At 46.4% G+C, this 16996-nt stretch overlaps 1 protein-coding gene across 2 annotated transcripts in view; it reads right to left on the bottom strand.

The window, feature by feature from the left end:
* Nucleotides 1-16996, bottom strand: part of RNPC3 (RNA binding region (RNP1, RRM) containing 3) — a 190875-nt gene that overhangs the window by 150381 nt on the left and 23498 nt on the right. For both annotated transcript variants that reach the window (XM_086953886.1, XM_086953885.1), the window contains exon 2: nucleotides 9669-9716. In XM_086953886.1, coding sequence (XP_086810012.1) covers nucleotides 9669-9716 — 48 coding nt within the window. The remainder of the gene's footprint in view (nucleotides 1-9668; nucleotides 9717-16996) is intronic.

Genomic DNA, 16996 nt, shown 5'->3' with positions numbered 1-16996 from the left:
GAACTAGACTTGGTAAATTAAGAGAACTCGCCTATACCTCCATGGAGCATCAACATGAGAGATACAAGAAATCTTATGACAAAGGTAAAAGATTAAGATCCCTGGACGTAGGAAAATGGGCTCTAGTGCTACTGCCTTCCATCAGTACTAAGAATAAACATGAGTGGCAAGGCCCATATCAGATCACGGAAAAAATCGGAAACACTACCTATAGACTCCGGTTAACCCCTCACAAATCACAAATCTACCACATCAATCTCTTGAAAGAGTGGTTCGGACCCCTACCCCGGGTGGGACACTTCGTAGGGCAGATGGATGTCCGACATGTCTCTACTCTAGAACAGTTGGTGGTGAACCCAGAGCTGACTCCCCAGGAAAAGCAGGAGTTAACAGAGACTCTAACCCCGTATATAGCAGTGTTTTCCGACTTACCAGGAAGGACGGAGTTAGCAGAGCACTGCATCGAAACTCTTCCTGGGGAAGTGGTAAAACAAAGACCATATCGAATTCCCGCAGCAAGAAAAGAGATTGTACGGAAAGAAGTGCAGGACATGCTCGACTTGGGCGTCATACGCCCTTCCCAGAGTCCTTGGTCATCCCCGATTGTTCTAATTCCTAAACCTGATGGCACTAAAAGGTTTTGTATGGACTTTCGTGCATTAAATGCTGTCTCGCATTTTGATACGTATCCGATTCCTCGAGTCGATGACTTGATTGAAAAAATTGGAGACGCCAAATTTATCACCACCATTGACCTCACGAAGGGGTATTGGCAGGTCCCCCTTCGGGAGGAGGATAGAAAGAAAACAGCATTTGTAACGGATGAAGGTGCTTTTGAGTTCACCGTCCTGCCTTTCGGATTACACGGCGCCCCGGCAACATTTCAGCGCCTGATGAACAAAGTCTTACAACCCTATTCACACTTTAGTTCAGCTTACTTGGATGACATAGTCATTTACAGTCAGAACTGGAAGGAACATTTGAGACACTTACAAACCATTCTGGAAGCCCTACAAACAGCAGGACTACACATCAATGCAAGAAAATCGCGAGCAGCTTTTCAAAGTGTGAAATACCTGGGCTACGTGTTGGGTGAAGGAACCATCGCTCCCCAAAGCGAAAAAGTAAGAGCAATAGCAGCAGTCCCGTTCCCCAATAACAAAAGGGACCTTAGAGCCTTTCTTGGCCTGGTGGGTTATTACAGGCGCTTTATTCCAGGCTTTGCAGAGTTAGCAGCCCCCTTAACCAATCTGCTCCGCAAAGACGTCAAGGCCAAGGAATTTAGTAACCCATCGAGAGAGGCCTCACAGGCTTTTCACCTTCTTAAATCCACGATGACAACGGCTCCTGTTTTGATATCACCGGATCACAGCAAACCATTTGTGTTGTCCACGGACGCTTCTAATCAGGGGATAGGTGCGGTACTATCACAAGTCAAAGAGGGCGTTGAACATCCGATCCTATACGTCAGTAGGAAATTGTTCCCCAGGGAGTGCCGATACTCTACCATCGAAAAGGAGGCCTTGGCAATCAAATGGGCAATTGACAAATTAAAGTACTACCTGGAGGGCAAGCCCTTTGTTCTACATACAGACCACGCTCCCCTGAAGTGGATGCACCAAAATAGTAGCCACAACCCCCGGGTGTTGCGATGGTTTCTGTCCTTACAACCCTATGCATTTACTGTGCAACATCGCAAAGGAAGAGACAATGCAAATGCAGACTTTTTATCCCGGGTGTTTCCTCTCCCCGATCGGGAGATGCCAGGGGGGGAGGTGTGTCACGGGTCTGACTGTCAAGAGACATCTGAATATAAAGACTGGTGGTGCGCCACCCCCCTTTCACCTTGCGTCTTGTCTCAACAGCCGCAGACTTCTACGTGGCATGAGGAAGAAGGAGACCCCGACACGGAATGGCCATCAGGCGTGAATGTATACGGCTCCTTTAAGGCCGACGGCTGGGATTGTGGAGTCACGCCCCTAGTGACGACAAAAGCAGGAAGCACGGCATCGAGGACGGACGGCGTTTCCCCCGCGGAGGAGATCGAGGAGGAGAGCAGCGCGGAACCAAGTCCAGGAAGAGAAGCAGACGGAAACGACAAGCCAGGAGGCCAACGGTCGGACGAGTCGCCCTGCCACGCGCCCACGGGAGGAGCGTGGCTTAAAGAGGTACGGGGCCGGGTCGCGGGTTGGGTTGGGAGGCGGAGACAGCCCCCGGTGTAACACTTCCTGCAACCAAACCCTTCCCTGAGCACGAGCACCTTCCGTCACTCCCGTAGTTAACTGGAGCACTTCACGGGGTTTGCGTGTCCCTCACTCCCGGTCCTTGTGTGTGTCCAACCAGAGTGCAGGCAGTAATTCGCCTTCTCTTGATTTCCTTTTCTTTCCGGTACCACGTGGAATCCTGTTGTTGAGAAGTATCAAGATAAAGACTTCCACGACCAGAAGGCACCGCGGCATTCAGCGATACCCAGAGACTAAAGACTACTTACCTGTTCATGAAGAAAACGTATATAACAATAAAGCCCTCCTTAAAACCTTTAATCAAAGCCCCAGTGTTTCTCTTTGAGCCGGCCCCTCCCGCTCCAGTGGTCGAACCTCCAATCCTTCCTGAGCCCCCGGGACAGCTACCCACCTCAGAGTTATCAATGGGTGTCTTTCAGATTCCTTTTGATGATTAATGGTGAAGGAAACTTTGGGCTTAGAACAAGTACTCATGGCTGCTCAAGATGAAGAGGGTGCTGATCATCAAAGGACTGACGGAGGCCCTCAAAGTGCATAAGTCATGAGCATGAAAAGTAAGCCAAAGTACAAGGCTGAGAGACACAAAGTGATGTCTCCACAGAAAAAGAAAACGTGTTACAGATGTGGAGGACTGTCATTTTCACAAGAAGGTAAATGCCCGCCACTGGACAGATATGAATCAGCTGTGGTAAAGCTAACCATTTGTGATGACTTTCAAGGCGATGAGAAAAGTAAGTGCATCACAGACAAAATTGCTGAGTGAAAGCTACCTAAGTGACAACAAAGAGTTCCTGAATATCAGTTTCCAGTGAAAGTGACAATGACAATTGTGCAATGTCAATGTCTACTTCTAAAAGGCATAAACATTCTGGAACTTGTCGAATGTGAGGAAAAATTCAAAGTGAAGAAACGCGACATGAAAAAGCACCAAAGACATTCAAATATTGTCAGAAGATTACCCAAAAGATAAATGAGTGTTCTGTACCATTCACAATTGACAGCGGTGAATCAATAAATATCATACCCGAGAAGTATCAAGAATTGCCTCCACTACCAAAACCTATAAAGTAAAAAAAAAATAAAGTCTACACGTAGGCTGATTCAGGGACCGTAAAAAGTCATGCTTCATTTGTAGCCACGATGAAATATAAGAAAACAGTGGTACAAGTGCCCATTCATGTACTTCAAGGAATGTCTTCAAATGCTTTGTTTCTCACTGCTGCTGATATGGGACTGATATCAGTGAAGTACAATATGAATGCTCATCATAAAATTGTACGTCTGTTTCCTTAATTAATTCACAGGTTAGGAAAACTCAAAACAATGAAAGGTTACATATAAATGACGTTGTTAGTCTTGATGCTCAAAGACACAGACAAACTGCATTTCACTTGCAAGAAGCTGTTAAGAAGGAACTTAATTTGTTGCTTAAACACAACATCATTGAACACTCCACTGGTCTAACACCATGAGTTTCTCCTATTGTAGTAGTGCCTAAAAGAGATGGTGAAGGAGCTGTACGTATATTCGTTTATATGAGTCAGGCCAATAAGGCGCCTGAGCAAGAGCATCATTCGGGTCCGCACACTGCTGATACGATAACTCAATTGAATGGTGTGAAGTTTTCCTCTCGACTTGATTTAAATAAAGGATATCACCAATTAGAACTTGAAGAAAAATCAAGGTTCATTACAACATTTTCTATGCATACTGGCCGGATTCATAATAAGCGATTGAAATTCGGTGTATCCTCTGCTGCAGAACTTTTATGCGACATCATTTGATGTACCCTACAGCCGGTAGTAAATGTATTTAACTATAGTGATGACATATTCGTTTTTGGAGCCATTCAGAAGAAGCACGACAAGGCTTAACTCTAAATGCTGACAAATGTGATTTTAGCTTGAAATTCTTTGGCCATGTCTTTTCTGATAGAGGTATGAAACCTGATCCAGCTAAACTACAAGGATTATCTACTGCAAATCCACCACAGGACATTTCTAGTTTACGGGCATTCCTTGGAGCGGCCAGTTACTGTTCCAGATACATAAGAAATTTAGCTATGGTCAGTGCGCCATTACGAGAACTGACAAAAAAGAATGTGTAATTTTGTTAGTCACATGAATGTTGGAAAAGCTTCCAAAAAAATGAAGCAATCCATCAAGAATGCCACTTAAATGTCCTACTTTGATCCCAAACTTCATACAGAGGTTGTAATTCATGCTAGCCCTGTTTGGTTAGGCGCCATCCTTCCACAACACAACGGACAGCCAAATGCCCAGAGGCATATCATGGCATACGGTGACTGATCATCAAGCACTGTTGACATTATTTGGCAATCCAAAAGCCTAAATGCCTCCTTGAATTGAACATTGGAGTTTTAGGCTACAAGAATACAATTACATAATTCTTCATCATCCAGGGAAAGATCAGAATCCTGCTAATTATTTTTCAAGAGTGCCAGTGCTGTGCCCTGGTACCCCATCTAAGAAACTAGAAGCCTACATCAATTTTATTATAAAATCGGGCACACCAGTTGCCATGGCTTTAGAACAAATTGTCACTGCCATGAGCCCACTCTAGACCGCTCACTAATGACAGTGAGAATTTTAAGTAAAAAAATATGAGAGATGAACTATCAGTGACTCAAGAAGGTCTTATCCTGCAAGGTACACAAATTGTTATTGAAGACAGTCTACGACAACAAGTGATCAACGTCGCCCATGAGGGATATTGAGGAATAGTTGCTGCATAGAGAGCTCTCTGCGACAGAGTCTGGCTTCCTTATCTCGATTAAAGGTGGAACAAGAGCTAAAGTCCTGTCATGTAGGGAACCGTCTTTCGTCTCAATTTATTTAGCATCCTTTAAACAGGTCAGAATTGCCACGTCGTGCTTGGGAGAGATTTGCTGTAGATTTCCCTGGTCCTCTTGAGAATGGATACAACTTCTAGTCATTGTTGATGAATGCTTACGTTTTCCATTGGTAGAAGACCTTTTATCTACTACACATGAAAAGGTTATTCAAAGGTTAGATGACATCTTTAAACAACATAAGGTGTACCTGCAATCTTAAAATCTGACAAAGGCCCACCCTTTAATAGTCGAGAATTCGAAGACTTTCTAAATCACTTCAATATAAACTTTCCAAAAAGCACTCCTCTTTGGCCGCAGGACAATGGCCTGGCAGAACGGATCATGAGTATTCTAAAGAAAGCTGTTCATTTGAGAAGCTCGACCTTAAAGTTGTTTGAACACTACTTTTTGAGCTCAACGTTCAACCCCCACTCACGACAGGGGAAAGCCCTGCAACTCTAAAGTTTGGAAGAGCCATGACGACCAAGCTGCCCAATGACCAACCTCGGATCCAAGTCTGAGGAAGACATTCATACTAAGGACTTTGGTCACAAACGAAAGATGAAAATATATATGTATGGAAACTGTGGAGGCTACACTTGTGAGACATGACATATGTACACACAGCACTCGCAGTGGTCTGCAAGGGCACCAATTGATAGATAATACATAAGCGGGACACATAAAGGTAGTCTGGGGGGGGGGGGTTGTGGTCCTTTGGGGCACGTGGGATTGATCCAGGAACGCAGCCGTAGGCCATCTAAACCATGCAGTTCCAGAGTACAGCGGCAGCGAGAGAGCTAAAAGGGTCCATGAGAACTATAGGCAGGAAAATAACACAAATCAAGTACTTCAGACTATGCTCCATTAAAACCTAAAGTTACTCCCTCAGTCCATTCTTTTATTTAAATCATGGGCAGAAGTAGGTGGGGTGGGAGGGGAGGGGGGGGGAACAAGGGGTAGGGAAGATAGAGTTTGAGAGCGGCCACTTTTAGATAAAACTGCTGCATCCTGTAACAACTCCTCCACTGATCAATCTGGGCCAGGGGTGGAACATGCTCAATCGTCTCAAGAGGTGCGGGGGGAGAGTGATCTTCCCTCTTGGACGTCATACAGGGAGAGGGTCGCAGCTCCAAGGTGCGCGACTGAAATGTCGCTTGGGGTTCCACAGGAGAATAGATACCGGCCCTTAAGTGGTCTAACCAGCAAGAGCCACAACATGGAATGCCCTCTACACCAGGCAGAATCATCACCAATGCAGGTGAAAATATTTTTTTCTGCCCGGGTGGATATCCCAGTGCTCTCAAAAACAGATGAGAAGATTCTTTTGGATCTTCTTCAGGAGATGCAGAGGTGGCTTGCAATCTAGGAAACAAAACACCCCTCGCCTTGGAGGCAAAGCTGGAGGAGGTCTGTGAGAGGACTATGTTGGTGAGACAAATGTGGAGAGGATAGATAAAAAATTAAAGAGAAATTCCACTGAATGGAAAGCACATAAGTTGCAGAACCTACAAGATGAGTTGGAAAAACTAGAAAATCAGTCTTTGGGAAATACTTTTAAGATTCTTAATGCTCTAGAGGAAGCAGAGGGAAGAGACCTGAACGATTTTGTGATTAATCTCCTAAGGGAGGGGCTTCTGAGGGGTAAGCCAGGTGTCAACCTTGTGAAAGAAATACAAAGAACTCATAAATATCCCTTTAAGCTTTTGAAGGGCTGAAGACGACCCAGGAAGATACTTATCAATTTTTTGTCATACAGCAGAAAGGAGCTAATTCTGAATCGGGCTTTGAGACAAAAGGGATTTGGCAGAGGGAAGGTTTTTATATACTCCATCAGATCGGGCATTTGTAAGGCTACCGAACAGAGGCAGTGGGAGCGGAGACAGAGGATGGGGGAGTTGCTGAAGTTAGGTGTCAAGGCCCAGTTGAGGTTCTCTGCCATGCTCAGAATCATGTGGAACAATGGGATGCATAACATTATTCGAACTGAGCAAGCTGATGATCTCACACAGAGCTCGCCCTAGAGTTGAAGAATGCACTGTGCCAATCATGGAGTCACTAGTCCACACATTAATTTACAACAGGGAGAGCATATGCACTTTAGCACTGTTCAGCAGTGGTAAAGTGCCCAGAGTCATAAAAACAACAAAAACAGGTCAGACAAAATACAGGAGGAAGGCAAAAAGTTCTGGGATGACCCTGCAAAAAGGGCCAAGTCCAACAGGCACCTTTGATGATAATATGGAACTCATTAGGCAGCAGCCCGAGGGATTCTTTGCTTGCAAGCAGGGGTTTATCAAAACCAGGAAGTTGCAAGAGAACGATAGGAGGTTTGAGGAATCGATCTGGGTGCTGGAAAGAGAGCTGATGGTCCGCACCTCAGAAGAAGGAATGGAGGCAGTCAAGAGGATGCCGTACCTGAAACGTGAGGCCATTATCCAGATTGAGAATAGGATAACAGCAAAATTGCATGCCAGTAGGCTAACCCAGATAGAGTATGGTGAGAGGAGAGGCAAGAGCAGACAGAGGGCGTAATAAATAGAGTATGATTTTGGATGAAGAAATAAGTCAGAAAACATGGATAGACCTGTAGATAGTTCCCTCAAATATCTCAAGGGTATATATTCATAAGTAAGTGGTTTCAGGTGAACAGATCGGAGAGATTGGTTAGCCGAGAAATAGTTTCACGTTTGTCGAGCACAGTACAAGACCTCCTGAAAGATATTACACAGGAAGAAATAATTTCACAAATTAATAGACCTCGTAGTGGAAAAGCAGCAGGCCCAGATGCTCTTTCGAATTAATTTTATACGACAATAAGTGAATTTTCAACTTCCTACCACAGAACATAGTGCGAAGAAATGTCAGAAGCGAATCATAGTCTCCTATGTTTCTAAAGACATTCTGTTTCCAAAGGCAGAGCAAGGTACCATTATGTGTGAGGATTCATCAAAAAGGGAAACAAGGAAGGTTACTTGGGATATTGATCATTAGTCTTTCTAGGACATAGAGCAGACTACTTTCTACGTTTATTTTCGGACTGACGCCAGCAGCCGTACAACATTTTGACCGATAGTCACTGTTAAAATATTGTGACTGGAGGGTGTTTGACTTCCCGCTGAAGGTGCCGCAACAGAGCTGGATTGACCTGATCTGTAGACATAAGCGGTGTGAAGCTCTCCTCCACGAAAAGGATTTCATCGCTTTGAGTCAGTCAGAAAAGGGGTTTTCTTCAAATGCAATATCTACTCTCCTGAAGCTGGTCTGACGGACTGACGCCACATAAGACTGAAACGTCGACCCCACCATCAACACTTAATGTGTTCAAGTGACCATTATTTTCATTAGGAGATATGTCATTTGTGATTCCACTGAATAGATGTTTTATTCATGAATTGTAGGATTAATTGGTCTTTACCTCTTTCATGATTTATTACTGAATTAATTGTTTATTTGTATGCCTTTTTAACTTGATTCATACATATAAATATTTTTTCATATTCAACAACAGATATTCCTGTGTTTTTGCTTTTCCTATTCATTTATTGGTTTTGTCAATTGATAATTGTGTTTGTGTTCTAATTAGACTCACCCGTAAAGAAACTCCTTGATAAATAACTACCGAATTTTCTTAAAAACAAAATCCCTTATAGGCACCTTCACTTGCAACTGAATTGCCCAAGCTTCTGAGGGTATATTGGGTTCCCCCGTTCTCACACTTTACTAATTAGGCTCCAAAGTAATGTGTGGCATCTTCATGCTACTTGAATATTTCCTAATGGACTGTGACAACAGTATACAACTCAGCATATTTATAGGTCAAAATGACAAATAAAATCATTCTTTAGTTAATCTTTTAGGGCTCTACAGTGTGGAAGAAAGAGGGGTAAGCACAGCTCCGCTCCTCCAGCATAGCAGTATGTATATGTGCTGTTGGGTAGAGAGAATCCAGTGGCCACTTCCCTACACTGCATAAGGACCTTCTGTGTAAAGAGACTGAATTAAGCTCCAGGACATCAGGAGTAAGTTGTAAGGCAGGAGGTTTAATATAAAAGAGCAGCCATCGCCTGCCTGGATCAACTGCCACCAAAGAACATTTGCCCTTAAAGTTCCAAGACACACAGTTGCACTTTCAGCCCAGAGTGGTGCAACTAACAGACCCATGAAACCACTCAAACTTTAGAGATGTTACAAATACTAATAGGTAAAACCTATGTCACACATGATGCAATACTGAAGCTTCACCTCACCTATGAGGCTCAGTAATGGCTAAATGTTCCTGGTGTTGCTTGGACTACCATTCAGTGAGACAGGTGACAGCATTTTACATTTGACTACTTTTTGAAGTGGGAATGTGGCTTATCTGAATATGTGCAACCTTATTAGAAGAAACATACAGAAGTATGCATATATTAATTGCAGAGTGAAAACACGCCAGTTAACGATAACTCACGTGGACACTATTACCATAATAGCATTAGAATTCTGTGAAGGTTGCTAACTCAGATGAAACACCTAAACAAAGCACAGCGAACAAATCATAGCAACAAAACTGTTGATTGTGTACATACCTTAGCTGCTACACTGTCGTTAGAAAAAGTTGCAAAAGCTGTATGTTTCTGTTTAAAAGACAATAAAAAGGCTAATGTTAATATCCAAACAATTCCTTTGGCAAAACAAAGTAGAATGTCAATACACTGTCTCAGTTATTAACCCCTTCCATGCGGCCGCGATTCCCCTGGTGTGCTGTAAACAACACGAACTGGGGCGGGCCGTGACGAACCCCAGCCGTCATCAGCACACGAGCACCGTAGTGTATGATGGCTGGGGTTCGTCATCAGCATGGAAGGGGTTAAGGCTGCAAATCATTTGAACTGTGTAGCAGATTAGACCTCAAGAACACAACCACTACCACAAACACGTGACTTAGTAGCAACATTGGATAACACAATGAAACGAAAAAAATATATCAGCATTTACCAAATCTTTTGACATTGCAGAAACTGGCAATGGCTGCCACTGAAGAATTCAGCATTGATCACATATGGAAGCACAACAGGCCTATTTAACTCAGTACAACTGAAATCAAGAGGATTATTAGGATCATTTAGATGAGGATGGGAAAAATAGATTTTTTAGGTCTCGCGACCTATCAATGCGCGCAAGCGCATCGAGCGGAGCGAGAATTCAAGTGGCGAAAATCCTCGTCAAACCAAGGGCTTTCAGCCCCGCGGTTGTCATCCAGTTCACGTGAATCATGTGATTAAACATGCACGCGCATCGGCAGCATTTCTCCTGCAGGCTCGCAAAAGGCTCTCCTCCCTCCCCACATCAAAGTCATCAATCACTCTCCCTCAGGCTTCCCCAGCGCTGCCCCGCCCCCTGCTTCACAGCCAGGCCATCTGTTCCCTGCCAGACCTCTCACACCTCCGTCACAGCATGCCTGTGTACTTCAAAGGCTTTCAGTTTTGTCTCCTTTTAAAACTTGTTTAACTTGTTCCCTGCTTGCCTCTCCCCCGCCCCCCCCCCTCCCCCACCACAGCAATGCCGAGGGCTGGTTTCACTTTCAGCACGGAAGACTTGCCTGCTTTGCCAACGCGTGTTTTAAATTTTTTTTATTCAATGCTTGTTTTTCTACTTGCATAAACAGAGTGGCTTTACCGAGCATTTAGATTTTTCTTATCATGCCATTGCACACTTTCTCCCAGGCATGCAATATCATGGCTTAGGAGTTGAGGAGTCACCTCCACAGCAAGGGAACCCTGGGGGCCCGCCGTGATTTTTCAGACCCACCCCCTACCTGCCCACTCCTCCCCCCACCCTATACCAGGCAGCGGATGTGCTGAATTGAGCACAAAATACTTTCAGCAGCCTCGAAAGTCTGCAACCAGGCAGTGCCCAAGCCAAGCATAGCTGCAGCTGCTGTCCCTGGCTACCCTTAACTGAGGTCCATGGCTCTGCAGGTAAGCTCAAGTCATGCAGCTGCGGTTCCGCCAGGAACAGCCCAACACAATAACAGTAGTTACAGGCTACTGTCCCAAGGCATCTCATTGGCTGCCCTACACCACATTCCATGGAACGCGCCAGTCTGTCTCGCTCGGCCCGCCCCCGCTCGTGGCTTTGCTGTGCAGCTGAACAGCGGCGAGGCCCCCTCGCGTGGCTCTAATATTTACCAATGCCTCTTCTGACTCCAGAGAGGAGGAACTCCCCACAGAAACGGCGCGCGTCATTACACTTGGGCACGTCTCTCAGATTAATAAACAATTATCTTTTCATCAAAAAAGCCCATCCCAGTCTCTGCCATCAGAAGGAAACCCGGATTTACACGTATCCAGTCCTCGAGCCTGCTGTGTTTGTTAAAAACATGTCATGTGTTTTGTTGATACGTTTTTTCTGATCTATTTTGTTATTACGCCGTTTCCTTTCTCAATGCTAAATTGGTTTCTTTGTGTTTTGTTTTAGGTTTGTAGTTCACCTCCAAAACAAGTTTATATGTTTTAGTTCGATTTTGATTTTGTCTTTCGGTTGTGCTCTTCTCCTGCGCCAGCCCACATCAAAGGCTCTGTGCCACTTTCACCCACACAGCACCACTTTCAGACACGCAACGCCACTCACACCCACGCAAGCCCACTATCACCCACGCAACACCACTCACCCACGCAACGCCACTCACACACGCAACACCACTCACACACGCAACACCACTCACACACGCAACACCACTCACACACGCAACACCACTCACACACGCAACACCACTCACACACGCAACACCACTCACCCACGCAACCCCACTCATCCACGCAACCCCACTCATCCACGCAACCCCACTCATCCACGCAACCCCACTCATCCACGCAACCCCACTCATCCACGCAACGCCACTCATCCACGCAACGCCACTCACCCACGCAACGCCACTCACACACGCAACACCACTCACACATGCAACGCCACTCACCCACGCAACGCCACTCACTCACTCACGCAAAGCCACTCACACCCACGCAGCACCACTTTCAGACACGCAACACCACTCACACACACGCAAGCCCACTATCACCCACGCAATGCCACACTCACCCACGCAATGCCACACTCACCCAAGCAACGCCACTCACCCAAGCAACGCCACTCACCCAAGCAACGCCACTCACCCAAGCAACGCCACTCACCCAAGCAACGCCACTCACCCAAGCAACGCCACTCACCCAAGCAACGCCACTCACCCACGCAACGCCACTCATCCACGCAACGCCACTCATCCACGCAACACCACTCATCCACGCAACACCACTCATCCACGCAACACCACTCATCCACGCAACGCAACTCACACATGCAACGGAACTCACCCACGCAGCCCCACTCACACATGCAATGCCACTCACACATGCAACGCCACTCACACATGCAACGCCACTCACACATGCAACGCCACTCACACATGCAATGCCACTCACACATGCAATGCCACTCACACATGCAACGCCACTCATCCACGCAACGCAACTCACACATGCAACGCAACTCACCCACGCAACGCCACTCACACACGCAACGCCACTCACACACGCAACGCCACTCACACACGCAACGCCACTCACACACGCAACGCCACTCACACACGCAACACCACTCACACATGCAACGCCACTCACACACGCAACGCCACTCACGCAAATCCACTCACACCCACGCAGTGCCACTTTTACCCACACAGCACCATTTTCAGACACACAACGCCACTCACACCCACGCAAGCCCACTCTCACACACGCAACGCCACACTCACCCATGCAATGCCACTCACACACGCAACGCAACTCACACACACAACGCCACTCACGCAACGCCACTCACCCATGCAACGCCACTCACCCACGCAACGCCACTCACCCACGCAACGCCACTCACCCACGCAACGCCACTCACTCAAAGCCACTCACACCCACGCAGTGCCACTTTCACCCACACTGTGCAATGCACAATAGGTCTTGCAGTAGGAAAGTTGGAGCTATTGGTTTTGTGAATGACAAAGCCCTTTATGTTTTTAAAATGAAAACAAAAATAAAAGGCATTGTTATTTGCAATTGTAATAGCTCCAACTTTCCTACTGCGAGACCTATTGGCAACGCCAGTGCTTGTTTTTAAGTTAATGTCCTATCTGCCCTTTTTTTGGTTTCTCTGCCTCATTCAGGAGGTTACCCGCACTATGGGCTCTACTGCCAGCAATGCTGCTGTGCACACTTGCTGTTGGTGGTATGGCCGGTGAAGGGCCGTTATCTTTAGAGTGCCCCGCCAATGAGACTACCGCTAACCATGGCAGTCCCAGAGAGAGAGAGTGTGTGTGAATGAGTGGGAGAGTGTGTGTGAATGGTGAAAGAGTGTGTGTGAATGAGTGGGAGAGTGTGTGTGTGAGTGAGTGGGACAGTGTGTGTGTGTGAGTGAGTGGGACAGTGTGTGTGTGTGAGTGAGTGGGACAGTGTGTGTGTGTGAGTGAGTGGGACAGTGTGTGCGTGTGAGTGAGTGGGACAGTGTGTGCGTGTGAGTGAGTGGGACAGTGTGTGTGTGTGAGTGAGTGGGAGAGTGTGTGAGTGAGTGGGAGAGTGTGTGAGTGAGTGAGAGAGTGTGTGTGTGAGTGAGTGGGAGAGTGTGAGTGAGTGGGAGAGTGTGTGTGTGTGAGTGAGTGGGAGAGTGTGTGAGTGAGTGGGAGAGTGTGTGAGTGAGTGGGAGAGTGTGTGTGTGTGAGTGAGTGGGAGAGTGTGTGAGTGAGTGGGAGAGTGTGTGAGTGAGTGGGAGAGTGTGTGTGTGAGTGGGAGAGTGTGTGTGTGAGTGAGTGGGAGAGTGTGAGTGAGTGGGAGAGTGTGTGTGTGTGAGTGAGTGGGAGAGTGTGTGAGTGAGTGGGAGAGTGTGTGAGTGAGTGGGAGAGTGTGTGTGTGAGTGAGTGGGAGAGTGTGAGTGAGTGGGAGAGTGTGTGTGAGTGAGTGGGAGAGTGTGTGTGAGTGAGTGGGAGTGTGTGTGTGAGTGAGTGGGAGTGTGTGTGTGTGTGAGTGAGTGGGAGAGTGTGTGAGTGAGTGGGAGAGTGTGTGAGTGAGTGGGAGAGTGTGTGTGTGTGAGTGAGTGGGAGAGTGTGTGAGTGAGTGGGAGAGTGTGTGAGTGAGTGGGAGAGTGTGTGTGTGAGTGGGAGAGTGTGTGTGTGAGTGAGTGGGAGAGTGTGAGTGAGTGGGAGAGTGTGTGTGTGTGAGTGAGTGGGAGAGTGTGTGAGTGAGTGGGAGAGTGTGTGAGTGAGTGGGAGAGTGTGTGTGTGAGTGAGTGGGAGAGTGTGAGTGAGTGGGAGAGTGTGTGTGAGTGAGTGGGAGAGTGTGTGTGAGTGAGTGGGAGTGTGTGTGTGAGTGAGTGGGAGAGTGTGTGAGTGAGTGGGAGAGTGTGTGAGTAAGTGAGTGGGACAGTGTGTGTGTGTGAGTCAGTGGGACAGTGTGTGTGTGTGAGTGAGTGGGACAGTGTGTGTGTGTGAGTGAGTGGGACAGTGTGTGTGTGTGAGTGAGTGGGACAGTGTGTGTGTGTGAGTGAGTGGGACAGTGTGTGTGTGTGAGTGAGTGGGAGAGTGTGTGTGTGAGTGAGTGGGAGAGTGTGTGTGTGAGTGAGTGGGAGAGTGTGTGTGTGAGTGAGTGGGAGAGTGTGAGTGAGTGGGAGAGTGTGTGTGTGTGAGTGAGTGGGAGAGTGTGTGAGTGAGTGGGAGAGTGTGTGAGTGAGTGGGAGAGTGTGTGTGTGTGAGTGAGTGGGAGAGTGTGTGAGTGAGTGGGAGAGTGTGTGAGTGAGTGGGAGAGTGTGTGAGTGAGTGGGAGAGTGTGTGAGTGAGTGGGAGAGTGTGTGTGTGTGTGTGAGTGAGTGGGAGAGTGTGTGAGTGAGTGGGAGTGTGTGAGTGAGTGGGAGAGTGTGTGTGTGAGTGAGTGGGAGAGTGTGAGTGAGTGGGAGAGTGTGTGTGAGTGAGTGGGAGAGTGTGTGTGAGTGAGTGGGAGAGTGTGTGTGAGTGAGTGGGAGAGTGTGTGTGAGTGAGTGGGAGAGAGTGGGAGAGTGTGTGAGTGAGTGGGAGAGTGTGTGAGTGAGTGGGAGAGTGTGTGTGAGTGTGTGAGAGAGAGAGAGTGTGTGAGTGAGAGAGAGTGTGTGAGTGAGAGAGAGTGTGTGAGTGAGAGTGTGTGTGAGTGAGAGAGTGTGTGAGTGAGAGAGTGTGTGTGAGTGAGAGAGTGTGAGTGAGAGGGAGTGTGTGTGAGAGTGAGTGTGTGTGTGAGTGAGTGAGTGAGTGAGAGAGTGTGTGAGAGAGAGAGTGTGTGAGAGAGAGTGAGAGAGACAGTGTGAGAGAGTGAGAGAGAGAGTGTGTTTTTTGGTTACTGGGTTTTATTTTCTCCAAACATTGACCCATCCCTTTGGAGGTCGGTCTTTAGAGAAAACATTTAACTGCAGAGTTACCATAGATTCATTTTCCTGCCAAGCTGGCTCCAGTCATGGAGGCAGATGCGACTTCAGAGAGAAAGTATTCCAACACAGCAGATATTTTTGAATTTGGCAGGCAGCCATGTATGGGAGACACTGGTGCTCCCTATGCTGCCCAGCTATCTGCCAGTTAACTCACCCAAAATGTCATAAACGTCAAACTGTTACCTCAATTATTCTTCACTCTAACATGAGTTTCTCTCTACTTGCATGCTTAAAATCCCTAATGTCAGTCAAAGCAGTCTCTTTACATGTATCTTTTACATAACAGTCTATTTTTCTCCAAAACACATTTATCTAGAAAAACAACAACCCTAAACACACTACTCAAACAATGTGTAACCCAGTAGTATATCATATGCATCTAAAACACATAACATGTCAAAGAAGTAGTACTTTAGTTATGAGGAATGCTCTTACACATAAGAGACCCCTTGAATCAATAACCATTACTGCAACAGTATGTTTTCAAGCGCTTCCTAAAACGAGTCTCATTGTAGACAGGCGGGATCTAACAGGGGATGGGTATTCCATAGAGCCGAGCAACAATACCAAATCCGCCTACCCTTGACTATACTGAATCTTTAGTATGCAAATGTGAGGGGGGGGGGGGTCTCACTATTGACAAGGTCCTAGTTGTCCTATAAACCATAAGCTTCTTTTGGAAGAATCTTCGAAAGCCTAATGTGGTGGCAAAGGATTTCTCACAGGAATATAAAGGAAGACAACTTGGGCAACTCAGACAGATTGAGGCCCAAATTAGAATTGTCTGAAAACAAATATGTTGGGCACAACGCAAGGGGCCATGGTATATCGGACCACATATTGTTCGTTGAGGTCCCACTACCGTGACGACCATTTCGGAGGCATTGAGTCTGAATTTGTTTACATGCATCCAGCAATTTACGTCCAGTAAACAAAACATGTTTAAAATCAGCAAAGGCCTAGGAGAAAGGATGGAGTGCATTATCATCTGTGTAAGTGTACATGTTCATCCTAAATGTTCAGCCTTTAAGTTTTAATAAAGTTATGCAACAAGCACAACATGGACTCTGTGAAAGCCTGCATTGTAATGGAGCAAATAAAGATCTCCACAGTGGAAGATTAACAGATCCGGGATGGTTTGATAGAATAAAGGGACTCCACTTTAATACTGTGCGTCCAACTCTATGGCTTGATCGATGGCAAATCAATACTACATGTTGCTTAATTCGGACAATAAGGTGATGATGCTGTTCCGTGCATTCATCATTGATGATAAACATGCACATTTTTATTGTCGGAATCTATTTTGATTGCAATCAAGCAAACCACTACACACAGCATATGGTTTAAGGTTATTGAGGAGTCACAAAAGTCCTCTCCAAGAGTTTAGCAGGCAAAGAGAAATTAGATATCAGTGTGA

Source organism: Lissotriton vulgaris, chromosome 1_1, assembly GCF_964263255.1.
Source record: "Lissotriton vulgaris chromosome 1_1, aLisVul1.2, whole genome shotgun sequence".
In the NCBI taxonomy this organism is placed as follows: Eukaryota; Metazoa; Chordata; class Amphibia; order Caudata; family Salamandridae; genus Lissotriton; species Lissotriton vulgaris.
Note: the sequence above shows the minus strand (reverse complement) of the source record. Positions and strands in the feature narration are given on the sequence as shown.